Consider the following 20,934-nt stretch of genomic DNA (forward strand, 5'->3'; position numbering starts at 1 on the left):
GCAGGGAAAAGGTACCAAGATGACCACAGCATTAGAAGAGCATGTGAGTTTTTACTTTCCCATCAACAACTTTCTGGTGGGTGGGGAGAAAGCTATCTTGCATGTCAACAAAAGGTAATCTTTGATTTTGGTAATCTTGTGCTTTTCTTAATATAGATACTCTTCTTTGATTCTGCATATTACAATTGTATTTCAAAGACAATTACACTAATAAATGTACAACAAAAACAGGTTTACATGAATCTAGAAGGAAACAAGTCTCACGTAGTGAACACTGCATGGGCTATGTTGGCACTCATTGAAGCAGGACAGGTATACCAAATTTCCATGCGCCGAACATATTCTTTTATAGAATAAATCATGAGGTGAAATGAGAGAACAGACTTCTGTAAAGTTATTGTTTATTTTGTGGTAGGGTCAAAGAGATCCAATCCCATTGCATCGTGCAGCCAAGGTTTTGATCAATTCACAAATGGAAAATGGGGAGTTTCCCCAACAGGTAACTTACAATCACTGTAATATAAAATTATGAATGCAAATTTCTGCTAATCTGGTAGAGTTCTTATACAAAACTCATTTTTAGATTTATTTTGNGAAGATTTTTTCATCTAATATATGTATATCTGAAATACATAATATGATGTTTTGTAGGAAATCATGGGNGTGTTCAATAGGAATTGTACTATCAGTTACTCTTCCTATAGAAACATATTTCCAATATGGGCCCTTGGAGAATATCGAAGTCGTATATTGTGTTGTCCTAACAAGTAAAGGATGGAGAGCAAGAGCATAATAATGATGTAAATTACGTCCTGGGAAACCAACTTGTATATCATTTCAATAATTACATCTGCATACTTATCTACCTTGTTTGTTGGTATAATTGTTGGAAAATTTCTGTCAAATAAACCACGGATAGAAAATTTAAATTACTCTGTCCCAGCAAAGGATCAAGAATAACACCATCATTGGATAGGTTCCATGTTCTTGGCATGTCATTTTCTTATTTGAAGTACATATTTTCCTTTCCCTGAAACACAGCTATGGATAGAAGAGATAGAAAAAACCTTTAAATAAAGCGTGATAAGAAGAAGACTCAAGGATGTACAGAAAGAATTTCGAGATCCCAGAAAGTAAAAGTTTCTTGTATAAAAATAAAATTCCATGCTTTTCTAGAATATTTCAAAATAATATTCACAAAATATTCTAAATGAAATTTTTTTTATAAAAACATTCATTCTCTAATGATATAAATGTTTCTAACACATTTTTTAATAAAGTAGCGAAGTACCATAAACTAATTTAAACTATTAATAGTAAAAAAATTGATCATGCATCTAATTATATCATTTTATAAATGAAAAGAGTAATAACAACTCATAAATGCTTTTAGTCAAAACCATATATATTCCCTTTAACTCTTTCAAGTCTCATCTCTTTTAGTGTGTGTATGAAGATAAGTATTTTAACAACAACCACTTTAAATATAAGTCAATATTCATAAGATCAGATAAAACTTGCGTGTACAGAATATAATATATAAAGTGAGGCTGCATGCGTGTGATTATTTATTTATATGTTAATGATTAAGATTAAAAAAGTTAATAAATCCTTGATAAAGTGACACGACTTTATAATTTAATCTAAATAAATTAAGATTAATTGTAGACAATCTTAAGATGAAAGTTCCATTGGTTAATATATGTGGAACGGATGTAATTTTATTTACGTGTTAAAAGTCAAACACTATTATATTGTAAAAGATGACAACTATAAATTCAAGAAAAGAAAACTTGTGCATCCATTCTGCAGTATGCACCTGTAACAGAGAATGTTGATATATCAAAACAGAGAAGAATAAGATCACTATAGAAAAGAGGGAAAGAGTGACAGAGCAGAAGGTACCAAAAAGCCTCCTCTCCCTTACAGCATGTAGTCCTTTAATGTGACGTTTTCCTTCTTCTGCCTCATGCTTTTTCTTTTATGCTCCACATGTCCCCTTGCTTTAACAAATTTTCTGTTTTTCTCCAGCTCATTTGGCACGCACGTGACAATACTCCCTCCATGGAAATCCACCTTGTCCTCAAGGTGAAAATCTGGAAAAGTCTCCTTTATCTCTGTAGCATCTTCCCAAGTGGCTGCTGATACGTCCAAATCAGTCCATTGCACCTATACTTGTTGAAGTAAGTTTCCATTTCGCATAATGGTACGATGATCCAAAATCTTGAAGGGTTGAACCGAAGGGCCCACTTCAGTAGTTGTCAATGGTAAAGGAATAAATTGCTATGAAGGACTCCCTATAAATTTCTTAAGTAATGAAATATGGAAAACCGGATGAATCCTAGCAGTATCTGGCAATTTCAATTTATAAGCCATTGTTCCAATTCTGCCCAAAATCGCAAAAGGTCCAAAATAACGCATGCTCAACTTTTGTGTTTTCCTTAAAGCCACCGAGTGTTGTCTATAAGGTTGGAGTTTGACCAACACCAAATCTCCAACTTCTAATTGTATATCCCGTCTTCTTTTTGTCAGCTTGTGTTTTCATATATTGTTGGGCCTTCATCAAATTCAATTTCAATAGCTGCAAAGTTGCATCACGTTCTCGGAGCATTTCTTGAACCGAAACCAGGTCTGCAGAACTGCTTTCATAAGGCATGACAGCAGGTGCATCCTTGCCATACAAAGCTTTAAATGGAGACATTCCAATGTTGTAATGAAAAGATGAATTATACCAATATTGAGCCCATGGCAATATGGCAAACCACCCTTTTGGGTTTTCAAACACAAAACAACGTAGATACATCTCCAAGGTCTTGTTCAAGACCTCTGTTTGTCCATCTGATTGTGGGTGATATGAAGAGTTCATGCTAAGAGTTGTTCCTTGAGCTTTGAACAAATGCTGCCAAAAAGAACTAATAAAAACTTTGTCATGATCAGAAACAATGGATCAGGAACACCATACAACTTTACAATATTATGAATAAAAGACTCAGCCACAATCTTGCTGGTATACTCGGCTTTTAAGGGAATAAAGTGTCCAAATTTTGATCATTTGTCCACTACTACCATGATAGTAGTGTAACCATGTGAAGGTGGCAAGTTTGTGATAAAATCCATGGAAACATCATCCCACACATGCTACGGTATGGGTAATGGCTGAAGTAAACCTGCTGGTAAAGCTTGGTCCACCTTTGCTTGTTGACAAATTTGACATTCACGTACAAATCGTCAAATGCTTTGTCGCATACCTGGCCAGAAAAATTGAGAAGCTATTCGAGCTATAGTCTTTGTTATTCCTGCATGCCCACCTACTTTGGAGGAATGAAATTCATTTAGCACTTCGTTGATAAGGTCGTCCTGGACTGGTAAACAAACACGCCCATTCCAAAACAAAAGACCACCTTTATCTACATATTCCTGATATTTCCCTTTATTACTCACACATTGATCATACAATGCTTTAAGCTTCTCATCTGTTTGAATGCAAACAGCTACCTTTCACAACCATTGATTACAAGTTTCTGACCATGCCAGCATGAAACTCCTTGACAAGGCATCTGCTGGAATATTTTCCTTTCCCGGCTTGTATTGTATCGTGAAATCAAAACCCATAAATTTAGGCAACCATTATTGCTGTTCTAGGGGTTTCAGCCTTTGCTCTAACAATTCTTTGAGACTTTTTTGATCAGTTTTAATCACAAAGTGATGGCCAAGCAAATAATGTTGAAATTTTGCTAATGCCTCTGTAATAGCATAGAACTCACGCATATAAACGGATTGTTTTTGCATGCGGCTTGAGAACTTCTTTGAGAAATAAGCAATAGGATGGTTCTTCTGACTTAAAACAGCTCCTACCTCGGACCCTCAAGCATCAGTTTCAAGCACAAAAGGCTCAAAAAATTTTGGAATAGCTAGTACCGGAGCTGTCATCAAAGCTTGCTTCAATATCTCAAAAGCTCTTGTTGCTGAATCATTCCACTTAAAAGCATTTTTCTTCAAAAGATCAGTCAAAGGGGAAACAATTTGAGCATAATCCTTCACAAAACGACGATAATAACCAGTCAAGCCGAGGAATCCTCTTAATTGCTTCAAATTACCCGGTTGAGGCCATTTTGTAACAGCTTGTAACTTGGCTGTATCCATTGCTACTCCGCATCCTGATATGGTGTGACCCAAGTATTCTATTTCTTTAACTCCAAAAGAGCATTTAGAATAACGAGCATACAATTGATGTTGTTGGAGAATTTACAAGACTACCTCCAAATGATGAAGGTGCTCATTCCATGAAGAGCTATTGATGAGTTGATATTTTATACCATTAACTTAGTTTTTCGCGCCGAATTGTGTTGATGATTTGTGCTTAATTCTTAGTTATTGTGTCATTTTCACTATTTTGGTTTAATTAGACCGATAATTCATATTTTAATTAATTTGAATTATTTGAGCTTAATTATTTCTACTTTCATTTTTCAGGGAAATTTTGGAAGTACACTAGGAGATTTTTGGGAAAGGCACATGCAATTGAAGAAGTTCTACAATTTATTTTTAGAATTAATTAAACTTTAATCTAGTGTTTTAGAATTTGTAGACAAATGTTTTATAATTTTGGGCCAATTTTTGGTAGTGTAGGCAAAGCCCAAATTGTAAAAACATGATGTGGCATTAGGGTTTTATTTTGGGTGGACCCCACCCTAATTTTTGGTGACTCATTCTCAGACCTAGGGGGTGGTGTCGTCACACACGCTACACATTTTTTTTATTTTTCTTTGCCTTGTTGGTTACGCTCTCTGGAAAAATGAAAGTGTTGCTCACGGTTTTTGATAGATTGAATGAAGCACATGGTTCATTTTCATTCCCTTTATTTTGAAGATCAATTCAATATCTTTTATTTAAAAAAGTTGATTGGTTTGGTTTATGCTGCACCATATTTCTTGAGAAATCACGTTCTCGGTGATTGTTAGTCTCGGGAAGCTGGGAGAATGGTGTGAGAGTGTTTCGGTTTTTCTTTGGTAAGCATGAACATTGGGGTTGTTGGAAAATGTTTCTTCACCGAAAATAAAATTATTTATTTCTATCTTGATGAATGAAGATTCACGTTTGATGATTGAATGAGAAGCCACCACCTTGCCTTTTAGTCTTTGCTGGAACAATTTCCTTGTTGTTTAATCATTGGGCGCTGATGGTATTTGGTGGTATTTGAAGGAGTTTTTTTTTTATTCTTATTTGCTTTTGGAGAGAGGAATCCTTGATGATGGCCTTGGCTTTTGGAACCTTGAAGTCAGCGGGTGCATTGATTGATGGAGGAAAGAGTTTCATTTAATTGCAGAGGTGTCACGGTTTCATTACATTGCCACTTGAAAGGGTATTTAATTTAGTTGGCTCTTAAAGGAATTGTTGGAAGTGGTGATTGAGTCTACTTTTTTTTTGGTTGCTGAAAGAATTGTGGGGCCGGTGCTAAATCCTTGGAGATTGTAATGTTTTTGAGAATGAAAGGGTGGAAGGTGAGAGTTTAGGCGGAAAGACGTCAGACAGCTGGAGATTAAAGGGGGCTCCACGGTTCATCAATGTTATTTACAAGTATTGGTCTTCATTCATTTTACAAGAAGGGCAATTGATTTGATGGAAGCTTTAGGCATGAGATGGGACGGCAGCTACTTAGGTAGCTAGAATCAATTCAATTAATTAAAGGATGAAAGAGGCATTGGGTGCTGGTCTGACTTGATTGAGGAGAGAGATCCGACAAAGTTGTGGCAAAGTGGGTAGGTAGAATTAGGTTGCACTTGGTTGTCTTTTGTGGAGGTAACTTTTGGAAGCAATTTCCATTTGTTTGGAGCAAGTTAGTGCAAACGTGAAGAGTAGGACACGGCTGGATGAGTAAACCTTTCCCAAATTTCAATTTTCTTTGAAGCCAACACGTGGAAGCCCAACAATGGGAGGTCTCGGTCAAGGTTTAATTTGTAGGAACTTTGCAAATTTAATTCCCTTTTGGTAAAAGCACTTGGTCACATGAAATGGTAGAATATTTTACATGTTTAATTGATTTTCATTTATTTTTAATTTCTTCATTGCATTCTCAAACACTTTCAAAACCCCTCTTTTTGTGTTAGACTCGATTCTTGAACCGCTTAATTGGTCCTTGGGAGACGACCTAGGGGTCATTCCCTAGTGATGAGTCGATATTTTATCGACTTCACTTAGTTTATTGTGCTAGAATTAATCAGGGAATTGAGCTTAATTGTCCGATATTTTCCCGTTTTTCCTAATTGTGCTTAATTTGACCGGAAATTCTAATTTTAATTAATTTGAATATTCTAAGCTAATTATTTGCATTATTATTTTCAGGGAAAATTTTGGAAATACAACTTGGGACATCTAAAGGTTAAAATGAACTTAAGTGAATGAGAAGGTGTGGATTTTGTAATTGAGGGGTGTGGATGGCAATTAAAATTTGAAGAAATTGGAGAAACATTCTCAGCCCATAGGGAAGTGCTGCATCCAAGTGCATTCAATTGAAAATAAGTGGTGCAACCCATGAAAACCAACACCACGACCCATGCCTCAAGAAGAGTTGCAGCAGTTTGCTTGATTCACTTGGACTGAAGACGCTGCACGGTTTGGGGGAGAGGTGTCCACGGTAATTGACTTAGCTTGGAGGCTGGTTCATTAAGTGAGAAATCTCTACACGCAGCTGCTTTGAAGACGCACACGGACAGCAGCCCAAGCTGAAGAAGTCACGGTCTTGAAGCAGATGTAGCACCCACATTAGAAGCAGCCCAACAAGCTCCACACCTCCACGTGAAACAGCAGCACCCCAACACGTGAAATTGGGCTAATTTAATTAAAGTCAGCAGCTGCACCAGCTCTAGGCCCAGCAAACCTCCTCGCACAGTCCACAAGCTTCAGAAACAGCTGCCACGCTGGCAACTAAAGGGGGGCCCAAAGTAGGTAGAGGACACACAACCCTAGGAGATTAGGGGTCTGAGGAGCCGTCACTGGCATTGAGCTCTCTCTCCCTCGGGCAGCCACACATACTTTGATATATGATGGCTGTTGCAACGTAATTGTAGAAGGGGGCACATTCCCGTCACTTGTTAAAGGGGGTCTGGGACGTTTTTGAAGAAAGGAGAATTGGCAAAGATTCATTGATTGAGGTGACGCACATGGCTTGGTGGCATTATGTAGGAGGAAGACTACGCTGGTTGCAATTTATCATTGAATGAAAGCAACACTTTTACATTTCTTTAGTTTTGTTTAAACGCTGGAATCATGGGAGTTACTTTTATGTTTATTTTTTTTTATTGAATGCATGGTAATTAATGCTTTGATGATTTAAGCAATTTTTCTTTTTCTAGAAGAATGTGCATGGATTGATTTAATTTGTGGTGTCACGGCAATGAGCTGTCAGCATTGTAATATGCGTTGATTTTATTCTAGATTAAAAGCATCCATTTAAGCTTGATAGGAGGGGCTGATCCATTTTAGCATTCACTGTTATTTGGCTTTTAAGAGAAAGCAACACGTTATAGCCTTAGAATTTTAAACTCTTTCTTTTCTTTGTGTTGGTACAAGCTGCAACGTGCTGATGGATGAAACTTTCAAGAAGCACATTTTAATTTCTATGGAATGAAAATGGTGGGTCTAGTGAAAAAAAAAATATGTTGTTTATTTTCTTTAGCTTTAAATTAGTTTGAATTGTAGTTTAGCTGTTTTTCCTTTCTTTAAATTAGTTTTGCAATTGATAGTTTTAACTGTGCTCAGATATTTGTTTGCTCTAGTATTGGTTTAGCATTTTCACTCTCTGGACTGGATTTTAAAAAAATAACTGCAACCACACCAGAGGTCCAAATGCTACGTTTTATATATCAAATGAAAGATAATTGAGTCTACTTTCCAGGAAAAAAAAACTCATCTCATTTAGAGCTCTGTAGAAAAAGTTATGGNTAAAACATTGAGCAAAGGTCAGAGTTGTCTAGTTCCAGCGTGAATTTTCGTAATTACTGTAGCAGTTTCGTTTTTACTGTTTTAATTTCATTTTAATTTTTCCGCATCCACAAACAACATTTCAAACCCCCCACTGTGTTAGACCTAATTCTGAACCACGGTTTGGTCCTTGAGAGACGACCTAGGAGTCACTTCCTAGTNTATACTGCATTTCTCATATGCAATCAAATTTGTATGGGCCACGACACCCATCACCTAGTTTATACTGCACTTTAAATGCACATCAAATTTGATTGGGCGGTGACACTCATCAGCTATAAATCAGAATGTCATCGAAAAATACAAGAATGAATTTGCGCAAAATTTCCTTGAAAATATCGTTCATTAAACTCTGAAATGTAGCTGGAGCATTTGTTAGACCAAAGGGCATAACCAGCCACTCAAAGTGACCATGATGTGTACGAAAAGCTGTTTTATATCTATCTTCTGGTGCGACTATGACTTGGTGATAACCGGACCGCAAATCCATTTTAGAGAAGAAACAAGCCCCAAATAATTCATCCAGCAACTCATCCACTGTTGGAATTGGAAAACTATCCTTGATAATTATTGCGTTAAGAGCTCTATAATTCGTACACACTCGCCACGAACCATTTTTTTCTTCACAAGGATTATTGGGGATGAGAAAGGGCTTTTGCTGGGTTGAATAATTCCTTCTTTCAACATACTCGCAACTAATTTTTCAATTTCCTCTTTTTGACTATGAGGATAACGATGTGGTTTAACTTTCACGGGTTCTGATCCTTCTTTAAGTGGAATATAATGATCTTGTGCTCTAGTAGGTGTGGTGGGTGTCGCGGCCCATACAAATTTGATTGCATATGAGAAATGCAGTATAGCTAGGGAATGACCCTAGGTCGTCTCTCAAGGACCAAACTGCGGTTCAGAATCAGGTCTAACACAGTGGGGGTTTGAAATGTTGTTTGTGGATGCGGAAAAATTAAAATGAAATTAAAACAGTAAAAACGAAAATTCACGCTGGAACTGGACAGCTCTGACCTTTGCTCAATGTTTTAACCATAACTTTTTCTACAGAGCTCTAAATGANATGAGGTTTTTTTTTCCTGGAAAGTAGACTCAATTATCTTTCATTTGATATATAAAACGTANCATTTGGAGCTCTGGTCTGGTTGCAGTTATTTTTTTAAAATCGAGTCCAGAGAGTGAAAATGCTAAACCAAATACTAGACTAAACAAATATCTAAACACAGTTAAATTAAATTAAATGCAAAAATAAATTAAAGAAATTAAAAATAACTAATCCTACAATGCAAACTAATTTAAAGCTAAGAAAAATAAGCAACATATTTTTTTTTTACCAATTCAAATAACACATGTACCTACTAAAGTAAATTTGAAATTGCAAATGCTTGAAAATGATCCTCTTTGGCCGTGACTCACATCCCTTTTGCCGAGAACAACTCTGCACCTAATAACCATTTCAATTTATCAAAGAAATATGCTTTCAATTTGCTTCCAGCCGAATTAAATCACCACCTCCTCTGTGCACACCATTCAACAATGGAAACCGTGCCTCATTCAATGCTTAGATATGACCATGGCTTCAAAATGGAATGTGCTTATCTTTATTCAAAGATGCATGACGTGACAACACCTACCACTTTCACCTAATCACCTCTTTAATATCAAGGAAAATTTGGTGCAGCTAAGCAACGAATTCAGCCCCTTCTTTTTGCTAAATTAAAAAAACGAAATCTGCTCCTTAAATGGTGGTTGACGTGATGTATGCTGCAAGAAAAGAAATCAATGTGCTCCTCCATGCTTCCCCTACATTGCTCCCCTATTTTCATTCAACTAAAATATACTAAAAAGAAAATATTCCTTCTCGTTTCAAGTGCTTGGACAAAAATATAAATGGGAAAAGGCTTCATTCATTTATATCCCGAAATGTAATCATCACCAACATCAAATAAAGCTCAAAATCTCTATGACGGCTGGAGCTCCCATTTCTCATTCCATAAAAAAAAAACGTTCAGAAAAATAAGCAAAGGAGTGTGTGTCAGCTGCAGCCAATGAAAAGAAAAAAAAAAGAAAAATACTTTCTTCATTTCAACCCATGGAGCCAAAACCGTGAACAACCATCCTCCATGCCTCTCAAACACGTTCCAGCCGAAGGGTGTGTATCATGAGTGACGGCTCCTCTTCTTGCTAAGGCCAAGTGTCTCAAAAATAATAAGGTGGGGTCCACCCCAAAACCCTAGGTGCCATGTGTTCATTTTTACAATTGGGCTTAAGCTATTCTACCAAAATTAGCCCACAATGCAAATAGTTTGTCTAAAAACTTTAAACAATTAAATTTACAATGTAACTAAATTTAAAATGACTAAATTGGGAGTCTTGAATTATTTTGTCTCCTCTCAATGCTCCAAAATATATCTCCAAAATTTTCCCTGCAATTAAAAATGCAATTAATTAGCTCAGAAAATTCAAATTAACTAAAATAAGAATTTCCGATCAAATTAAGCATAATTAGGAAAAACGGGAAAATACCGGACATTTAAGCACAATTCCCTGATTAATTCTAGCACAATAAACTAAGTGAAGTCGATAAAATATCGACTCATCAAGGTGGCAATGAAGTGGGTGTATCAAACACAGCAACATATGAGCGCAATAACAGGGCTAACTTTGGTTCCATCTCAACAGATACTTCGGGTAATATAGACTTTGGTAAATGGGAATCAACCAATTGCATACTGTATATTTCAGCTATGGAGTGTGTATGAACCATTCTGCGAATATGGTGGAGATGAGCTTGTGGAGGAACCTGATCGACATCACCCTGCAATGTAACAAATTTTCCAGCAAGCAAAAATTTCAAATTCAAGGATTCATAATCTGCCACATGCGGTCCAATTGTTTTCAACCATTGAGCCCCTAAAATCAAATCTGCCCCAGAAACCGGAAGAAGATACACGGGTAATTGAAATGTATTTCCTTGGGCCTGCACCACCAGATTTTGCACCAGTCCTTCTGCTGCCATATAGTTGTCGTTTCCCACCATTACAATAAATAATGAAGCTGGTTCCACTAGAAGTTTCAAAAACTGTGCAATACGCGGCTGTAAAAAAATATCGGAGCTACCTCCATCAACCAAAATAGTCACGGGTAGCTTATCAACAAAAGCTGTAAATCGTATAGTTCCTATTCCTATTCCCCCTTTTAAAGCATTTAAGGATAAATGGTGATCATCGATAATTGGTTCATCACAACACACTGGTGGATCTGGTTCGGGAGGTGGATCGGCAGCTGGGTCAATTAATGTCTCCTCCAATTGCAAGAATAGATATTGTCTATTAGGACAACGATGATTAAAAGTGAATTTATCATCACAGAAGTAACATAAACCTTTTTCTCTACGAATTTGCATCTCCGCTGGACTAATTTTCTTGACATTCACCTCTTTCAATGGCTACACATTCAGGGTAGGTAATAATGGTGGTAAAGAATGTTTGGCAATGCTCCTATTTTGATTCTGATTAACGGCCAATGATGATGACGAGATTGGAGAATAACACCTAACAGGTCCAGTACTAGTTTTAGTCACAGGAAAATATCTTTCTTCATACAACTTAGCCAAAGCAACAGCCCTCAACAAAGAAGTAGGAGCTTGAACAACGACGTCTCTTCTAATTTCAGTATGCAGATCACTCAAGAAACAATTTAATAGAGCATCATCTTGAAGACCAGCAGATCGATTGGCGAGGGACATAAATTTGAGATAGTAATCAGAAACTGTACCAGTTTTATGTAATTTGAAGAGGTTCGTCATCGGACAATCGAAGGGAGATCGGCCGAATTGGGATTCCAACGCTTTGGTCAAATCTGTCCAAGAATGAATCGCTGACATCCTCTGTAGCACTTGAAACCAAGGAACAACCTCCTTCTCAAAATGCATCACGGCAATTTCGACCCTATCAGTATCCGGTGTACGATGGTAGGTAAAGAACTTTTCAGCCTTGAAAATCCATTCGAGCACTGAAGCTTGCCCATCAAAATGAGGAAAACCAAGGGAAATGTCCTTAACCGAGAGAGCTGTAGACAACGGAGTAGCCTCGCAAAAGGCCGAGTTCGATGTTGAACCACTATGGGAGTGAGATTGCGCTTGAGAATTGAGCAAGAGCTCCAAGGATTTTTGTATTTGATCCATCCAATTTTGAACTTCAGTTTGGACTAGAGCCCTCTGTTCACGATCACGAAGCTCTATCAACTCTATCATCTATTTTAGAGCATCAGCTTGTCCTTTAATCTCCGCTTGCTAATCCTTTAAACATGTATTCTCAGCCATAGCGTCAATGAAAGCACCAATGGAACCGATGTAATTTTATTTACGTATTAAAAGTCAAACACTGTTATATTGAAAAAGATGACAACTATAAATTCAAGAAAAGAAAACTCGTGCATCCATTCTGCAGTGTGCACCCATAACAGAGAATGTTGATATATTATAACAGAAAAGAATAAGATCACTATAGAAAAGAGGGAAAGAGTGACAGAGCAGAAGGTACCAAAAAAACTCCTCTCCCTTAGAACACGTAGTCCTTTAATATGACGTTTTCCTTCTTCTCCTCATGCCTTTTCTTTTTGGTGTTCCACGTTTTTCTTTTTGATGTTCCACGTGTCCCCTTGCATTAACAAATGTTTTTCTCCAGCTCATTTGGCACGCACGTGACAATATGTCCCAGGCATGAATTAATATATTTTTCATCAAGCGAAAATTGAAATTATTGGGGTGTTCACGGTGACAACAGAGACTTTGTACAAAAATATCTAGAAAGTTGTTGATATTATTTATTATTGTATATAGAAATGAGTTGTCCTGAATGAATTAATTAAAAGGGTGGAGATATTTAAAAAGAGAAGAGCAGAAAGTGTTGGACGTCAAATATATATATATACTCGGAGAGAAAGAAGATAGGAGTATGTTAAGATGTGGAAGCTAAAGGTTTCAGAGAAGAAAGAGGATGAGAGGGTAAGAAGCGTGAACAACCATATGGGAAGACAATTCTGGGAGTTCGATCCTGATCTTGGAAGCAAAGAAGAGCGATCTGAAGTGGAACAAGTTCGACGGGAATTTAGCAAGAACCGTTTCAATTATAAACATAGTTCTGATCTCTTAATGAGACTCCATGTATGTGTGTGTATATATATAGATATATATATATGTATATAACATATCAAAAGATTACTGAGTCAATCTATCATTCTCCTATAATTCTCCTATAATGTTGTTCCTAGTCATATGTTGAAAATGTAAGTGTGTCATATGGTTTATGTCTCTNGATGAATTCTCCTCTTGAAAGTTCCATCACCACCCAGTTATAGGTTTTTGTATTTAATTTGCATGCAAGATTTACGTATGTGTTTGTCAGTTTGAAAGGGAAAAGGGCATAAATATGAAGAAAGAGAATGAAAGGGAGAAGGATATAAATGAGGAAGTTGTGAGAAGAACACTGAAAAGAGCCCTGAGAAGTCTCTCAACCCTGCAAGCTGAAGATGGTTTCTGGCCATCTGACATTGGCGGCCCTTTGTTTCTTTTACCTGGATTGGTACGTAGGTAGCATTAATTCTCTTTTCATGCAACATTATCTTTTAGCTTGATTAATTGGCGGGAATAATCATGTGTAGGTAATTGGATTGTGGGTGACTGGGACCCTTAATTCAGTGTTGCAGAAGGAGCATCAAAGCGAGATGCGGCGGTATATGTTGAATCACCAGGCATAGATGAATTATATATATGACTCTGAATCTTAATATATATATATATATATGATGAGTTATGTTATATAATTAAGATGAATAAGTTATGGTTATGCAGAACGAAGATGGAGGGTGGGGGTTGCATATAGAAGGCCACAGCACAATGTTTTGTACAGCTCTGAACTATGTGAGCTTGAGATTGCTTGGAGAAGAAGTGGACGGTGGAGAAGGCAGCATGCAGAAAGCAAGGACCTGGATTCTTCATCGTGGTGGAGTCACTCACATTCCTTCATGGGGCAAATTCTGGCTCTCTGTAAATTCATAACTTTTTTTTTTTTTTATGATTACTTAAAATATATTAACCGATGTAAACTTTCATTAATTTAAAATTCATTTATTTGTTTGATATCATAATCATGAGTCTATTTTAGCAAAAAGTTTTTAAAGCTAAGATAAACTATTATTAGATCCGTAATTTCCACTGATAAAAGTGTTGGTAGATTCTTGGCGTATACGAATGGAGCGGTATGAAGCCAATTCAGCCGGAGATTTGGTTGCTTCCCTACTGTGTTCCTTTCCACCCAGGAAGGATGAGGTGTCACACTCGATTAGTGTATCTACCAATGTCGTACTTGTATGCGACAAGATTTGTCGGTCCAATCAACGAAGTTATTTTATCCCTCAGAAAAGAGCTCTACACCCTTCCCTATCACTTACTTCACTGGGATGAGGCAATGAATTTATGTGCCACGGTAATATTATTACTATTTTTAAAGATAATTTAAAACTATTATCAATATATGAGATAATTATGATATGTTTTATTCTAATTATTGCAGGAAGATATGTACCGTACTTGTCCAACGATGCAGAATTTTTTTTGGAGTTTTCTTTACAATGTAGGAGAACCTCTTCTCATGCGATGGCCGTTCTCTAAGCTAAGGCAGAAAGCACTCCATCGTGTAATGCAACATATACACTATGATGATGAAAACACAAACTACCTTTGTATTGGAGCCGTTAGTAAGGTAATAACCATGTTAACGTCTACCTGTTATCGTAAAAGAATGGAACCACACAAATAATTTTTTATTCTTTATTTCACTGAGAATTTTTTCGTTAAATCTTAACAATTTTTAAATAACTGACCATGGACTAAGTTCCTATATCTATTTTATCTCTCTCAAAATCATATCAAATATTACTAAACTAAAAATTAATAAAATAATATTTTTATGAATCCTTAAAATTTAAGTTTATAGATATATCATCTTGTTAATTATTGCATAAAAAGTAAATAAAAACTCAACTAATACTTAATAAACATGAAATATTTTATGTTCACCACCTAATGCTCTAAATAGACTAAAGCAAAACTAATAAAAATTAGCTAATTAACATATATTTTTATGTTTTATGAACTATAAATTTTGAAAAGAATATATACGAATTTTAAACATAATTTTTTGTATAATTTATTTTTTATTATATTAATACATCAAAGGGGCATGACAGAATGATGGGTTAAAACACTTCAATTGTTATATCACTCCACGTGAAGAATGATTTTCTTTAAAAGGTATAATTGACACTTTGTCTTACTTTCAACATGTTAATTTGGACTTAATTTCATGAGGAGCTTTAAAAAAACATTACAATGCCATAACATTATTATTATTATTACTATTACATATCTTCCACTTTTCATCTTTGATTATTTATAACTAATTCCTTCCAAAAGTATCTCTTTGAATTGCGTGCAATCCTTTTACCAAAAAAAAAGGAAGAAAAGAAAGCACAACAACCAGATTAGGGACACGATTATATTAAACCATTGATATGAATATTTTAAAGACGTAAACTTGATGGCATTATGTTAATTTTCTCAGTAATTTGAATAAAGACAACCGAACATGCTTGCCTGAAACAGGTACTAAACATGGTTTGCCGTTGGGTGGAGAATCCCAATTCCCAAGCATTTAAGTGTCACATTTCAAGAATCAAAGACTATCTCTGGGTGGCTGAGGATGGAATGAAAATGCAGGTTCTACATAGCTTGTATATTCTTTCTGCAGAAGTTGACAAATGCATTTAAATTAACTTAAACTTATATTTGTGATTAAATACTGATCTGCAAATTCTAATGAAGATAGTTCATGAATGTCAGGGATATAATGGTTCACAACTTTGGGATCTTGTTTTGTCTGTTCAAGCAATCTTAGCTACCAATCTCGAGGAAGAATATGGTTCAATGCTTAAGAGAGCAAATAATTTCATAAAATGCTCACAGGTATAGTACACTGATTAAATGTTGCTCATATATATATATATATATATATATATATATATATATATATATATATATATATATATATATATATATGACTTAGTCCAATCGAATAACTCAAAATCTCGAGTCAATAAAAGTTGAAAATGAGACTTATTATTATTCTCAAATCATGAAAAATACATTCTCAAACCTTCTATTTGTAATAATCTAGTTCTCCTAAAAAGGGAAATAGGGAAACTAGGAAACCTAAGGAAAAATAAAATAAAATAAAATATTATGTCTCTATTTCCTCTAATTAGGAAGATTCTACAGATATCATCCCAGATTACAACACTCTCCCTCAAGTTAGTAAATGAATATCAATCATTTTTGTCAACTGCTTGCATATGATTCAAGCATTGCTTCCAAGCGCTCGAGTTTCTCCTTATAAGTTTGCATATCAAGATCTGCTGGTGGTGGTGGTGGTGGATTAGGTTGATTTGTGGCTTCCCGTTCTGAGGTAGTGTGATTTACCCATTTTTTAGTAGGCCCTTTGTTGTTTCCCATGCGCTCGAGAACATTCTTTTTTCCATGGAGTTTGAAGCATATTTCCTTGGTATGTCCAAATCTTTTACAGTATGTACAATAGTCTCCATGAGTACCTCTTTCAAACGTTTTTCCCCTGGCATTTGTTCCCTTGTGGACTCCCTTTCCAATTGTCATGGCAGAGCCTGTGTTGGAGATCCCTCCATGAAGCATGACAGATCTCCGAGTTTCTTCTCCTCTTACCATAAAAAAAACTTCTGACAGGGGTAGTAATTTTTCTCTTCCAAAAATGTGAACTGGGATTGGGTCGTACTCATGATTAAGGCCCTGAAGAAATTTAAATATTTTTTCTCCTTCCATGAATTCAGCAAGAGCGGCAGCTTCTGTTTTACACATCTTTATTGTTTGGATCTGATCGAGTTCCATCCAAAGACCATTCAAGATCCCGTAATACTCTGTTACGGAAAGGGAGCCCTATTTTGTATTAAATATTCTGTTCTTGATATCATAGGTAGCAGCAAGATCCTTTTTTAAAGAAAAAGTACTTTGTAAATCATCCCATATTTCTTTTGCGAAAGAGTGAAACATATAATTTTTCCTTACTTCTGGAGTCATGGATTGCCACATCCAAGTCATAATTAAAGAATCTTCTCTATCCCACATTGAAAAATGTTTGTCATTGGTGCTGGTCCTCCTCCATCTATATGATCAAGTTTGGAGCGACTCTTGAGAATCTTTAAAATAAATTGACTCCATTGTAAGTAATTCTGACCATCCAACCACGAGGTACTTCCTATATTTGGTAAGTAATTGGGTACCCCAAAAGGAATACTCTTTTCTTCAGACATCCTCTATCTAAGAAAAAAAAAAGGGCAAAAACTTCAAACTCAGATCTACTCAAATAAAGGCCAAACGGGTCGTCACCAACCCAAGGAACAGAATCAGGAGGCTCCGGTGACCCTTCTGTGGCGGCGACAGCGAGTGGGTTTCACCGGAAAAAGAGGAGCAAAACGTAAAAGTCAGATCTGCTCAAATACAGACCAAACTAGTCGTCACCGACCCTAGTCAGGGGGCTCCAGCGACCCTGTCTGTGGCGGCGGCGGCGAGTGGGTCTCGCCGGAGGTGGGCGCGTGGGCTACACGTGCCGACGACGGTGGCGGCGCGTGGCGGTGCATGGCGGCTCCGTTCGAGGAGCGTCTTCCGGCTCTGTGTTCGCCGGTGTTGGGCGCACCTTTCTGCCCTATCGACGACCCCGACAGGCGACGGTGGCAGCGGCGGTGGTCGGACAGTGGCGGCGGTACGCTTCTTGCAGTGGAATCAAGCCCCTAAGATCAGGAGCTCTGACACCTGAAAATAAGACTTATTATTATTCTCAAATCATGAAAAATACATTCTCAAACCTTCTATTTGTAATAATCTAGTTCTCCTAAAAAAGGAAATAGAGAAACTAGGAAACCTAGGAAAAAATAAAATAAAATAAAATATTATGTATCTATTTCTTCTAATTAGGAAGATTCTAGAGATATTATCCCATTACAACAATAGATTTTTGGATATTTTGTTATATGATGTTTTGCTTTGTTATTTAAACTTAGACTCGGGATTATTTCCCAAAATCATAATAATTAATTACATTGAACGTGTGTGTAGATTACAGAAAACAGCTCTGGTAATCCAAGTACTTGGTATCGCCACATTTCTAAAGGTGGTTGGTCTTTTTCAACTGTAGACCATGGTTGGACTTCCACAGACAGCACTGCAGAAGGCCTGAAGGTGATGATGAATGAATTGTCCATTAATTTCAATAAAATTGCAATTCTTAAATCTTTGTGCTAGTTAAATTAACAGAAAAAAAACATAGAATTAATCCGATGACGGTAGAACTTTTAAGTTACATTTTATCAANCTATTAGTTTCTTAAGTCGTTTGTTTAACTTGTTTGTACATGTCTTTTTTTCAGACAGCCATTCTGTTATCAGATTTGCCATTTGAGATAGTGGGAAAAGCAGTGGAAATAGAACACCTATACGAAGCTGTTAATTTAACATTATCCCTACAGGTACATATAAAAAACTTAGATGTGGCTAAAACATATTTTTACCAGACATTATATTCAATGTAGACATACTTTAAGGTATCAATGTATAGTTGAAAGTGACCACGGTCGCAACTATAACCACAATTTGTAATATCAAATTAAAAAATTTCAGAGTCATTGGTTAATGAATTTTCTTACTCATAATATACCAGAGCAGAAGTGGAGGATTTGCATCATATGAGCTCACGAGATCTTACGAATGGTTGGAGGTAAAACTATTGCTTTCTCTTAAATGAACAATCATAGTTTCAATNTTCTGATACGATTGATTTTTGTCACAGAAAATGAATCCAACAGAAACATTTGAAGATATCATGATCGATTATCAGTATGTTTAACATGTGGTTTCTTATAATTTATAGAGTTAGAATNTGNTTTTTTAGAATTGTATCAAATTTAGGTGTTNATAATTTTGTCATAGGTGTGTAGAATGCACATCATCAATAATTCAGGGTCTTGCCTTATTCAGAAGACGATATCCAACTTATAAAAGGAAGGAAATAGAAACTTGTATTGCTAAGGCAGCAAGCTACATCGAAAGCATGCAATTAGCTGATGGTTCATGGTTTGCTCTGTTTCTCCTCAAACTCATTTCTTTTGAAATGTCATAAGGAATAAACTCGTGATATTTGAAATGCAATGATGATGCAAAATGCTTTATGGACAAAGCGTAGAGAATGAACTTAGATATTCTTTNNCTTGAAAATTTCAAAAGATTAATAATTATTTAACTAGGTATGGATCATGGGGAATCTGTTATACCTATGGAACATGGTTTGGAATAAAGGGACTCATAGCNGCAGGGAAAAGGTACCAAGATGACCACAGCATTAGAAGAGCATGTGAGTTTTTACTTTCCCATCAACAACTTTCTGGTGGGTGGGGAGAAAGCTATCTTGCATGTCAACAAAAGGTAATCTTTGATTTTGGTAATCTTGTGCTTTTCTTAATATAGATACTCTTCTTTGATTCTGCATATTACAATTGTATTTCAAAGACAATTACACTAATAAATGTACAACAAAAACAGGTTTACATGAATCTAGAAGGAAACAAGTCTCACGTAGTGAACACTGCATGGGCTATGTTGGCACTCATTGAAGCAGGACAGGTATACCAAATTTCCATGCGCCGAACATATTCTTTTATAGAATAAATCATGAGGTGAAATGAGAGAACAGACTTCTGTAAAGTTATTGTTTATTTTGTGGTAGGGTCAAAGAGATCCAATCCCATTGCATCGTGCAGCCAAGGTTTTGATCAATTCACAAATGGAAAATGGGGAGTTTCCCCAACAGGTAACTTACAATCACTGTAATATAAAATTATGAATGCAAATTTCTGCTAATCTGGTAGAGTTCTTATACAAAACTCATTTTTAGATTTATTTTGNGAAGATTTTTTCATCTAATATATGTATATCTGAAATACATAATATGATGTTTTGTAGGAAATCATGGGTGTGTTCAATAGGAATTGTACTATCAGTTACTCTTCCTATAGAAACATATTTCCAATATGGGCCCTTGGAGAATATCGAAGTCGTATATTGTGTTGTCCTAACAAGTAAAGGATGGAGAGCAAGAGCATAATAATGATGTAAATTACGTCCTGGGAAACCAACTTGTATATCATTTCAATAATTACATCTGCATACTTATCTACCTTGTTTGTTGGTATAATTGTTGGAAAATTTCTGTCAAATAAACCACGGATAGAAAATTTAAATTACTCTGTCCCAGCAAAGGATCAAGAATAACACCATCATTGGATAGGTTCCATGTTCTTAGCATGTCATTTTCTTATTTGAAGTACATATTTTCCTTTCCCTGAAACACAGCTATGGATAGAAGAGATAGAAAAAACCTTTAAATGAAGCGTGATAAGAAGAAGACTCAAGGATGTACAGAAAGAATTTCGAGATCCCAGAAAGTAAAAGTTTCTTGTATAAAAATAAAATTCTTGCTTTAAAATGATTTTTTCTAGAATATTTCAAAATAATATTCACAAAATATTCTAAATGAAATTTTCTTTACAAACACATTCACTCGATAGTGAAATAAATGTTTCTAACACATTTTTTAATAAAGTAGGAAGTACCATAAACTAATTTCAACTATTAATAGTAAAAAACTGATCATGCATCTAATTACATCATTATATAAATAAAAAGAGGAATAACAAATCATTAATGCATATGAAAATTTGTCAGTCAAAACCATATATATTCCCTTTAACTCTTTCAACTCTCATCTCTTAGTTTTTACACATTTAAAATACAAGAAATTAACTGATTTTG

At 35.8% G+C, this 20,934-nt stretch overlaps 2 protein-coding genes across 2 annotated transcripts in view; both read left to right on the forward strand.

Annotated features, from left to right (window-relative positions):
- LOC106756220 (lanosterol synthase-like) overlaps positions 1-878 on the forward strand; it is a 6,150-nt gene extending 5,272 nt beyond the window's left edge. Inside the window, exons 8-11 of the mRNA XM_022787250.1 lie at positions 1-114; positions 232-312; positions 416-499; positions 652-878. Coding sequence (XP_022642971.1) covers positions 1-114; positions 232-312; positions 416-499; positions 652-771 — 399 coding nt within the window. The 3' untranslated portion in view covers positions 772-878. The remainder of the gene's footprint in view (positions 115-231; positions 313-415; positions 500-651) is intronic.
- Positions 879-12,867: 11,989 nt separating this feature from the next.
- Positions 12,868-20,312, forward strand: LOC106774156 (lanosterol synthase). Its single transcript, XM_014661038.2, has 17 exons — positions 12,868-13,153; positions 13,395-13,571; positions 13,651-13,740; positions 13,841-14,035; positions 14,223-14,474; positions 14,562-14,750; positions 15,653-15,766; positions 15,890-16,012; positions 18,188-18,310; positions 18,498-18,596; positions 18,788-18,844; positions 18,917-18,963; positions 19,057-19,200; positions 19,371-19,548; positions 19,666-19,746; positions 19,850-19,933; positions 20,086-20,312. The coding sequence occupies exons 1-17, from the start codon at positions 12,953-12,955 to the stop codon at positions 20,203-20,205; spliced, it is 2,274 nt and encodes a 757-aa protein (XP_014516524.1). The 5' UTR covers positions 12,868-12,952; the 3' UTR covers positions 20,206-20,312.
- Positions 20,313-20,934: the final 622 nt, after the last annotated feature.

The sequence above is a fragment of the Vigna radiata genome, chromosome 1 (genome assembly GCF_000741045.1).
Source record: "Vigna radiata var. radiata cultivar VC1973A chromosome 1, Vradiata_ver6, whole genome shotgun sequence".
In the NCBI taxonomy this organism is placed as follows: Eukaryota; Viridiplantae; Streptophyta; class Magnoliopsida; order Fabales; family Fabaceae; genus Vigna; species Vigna radiata.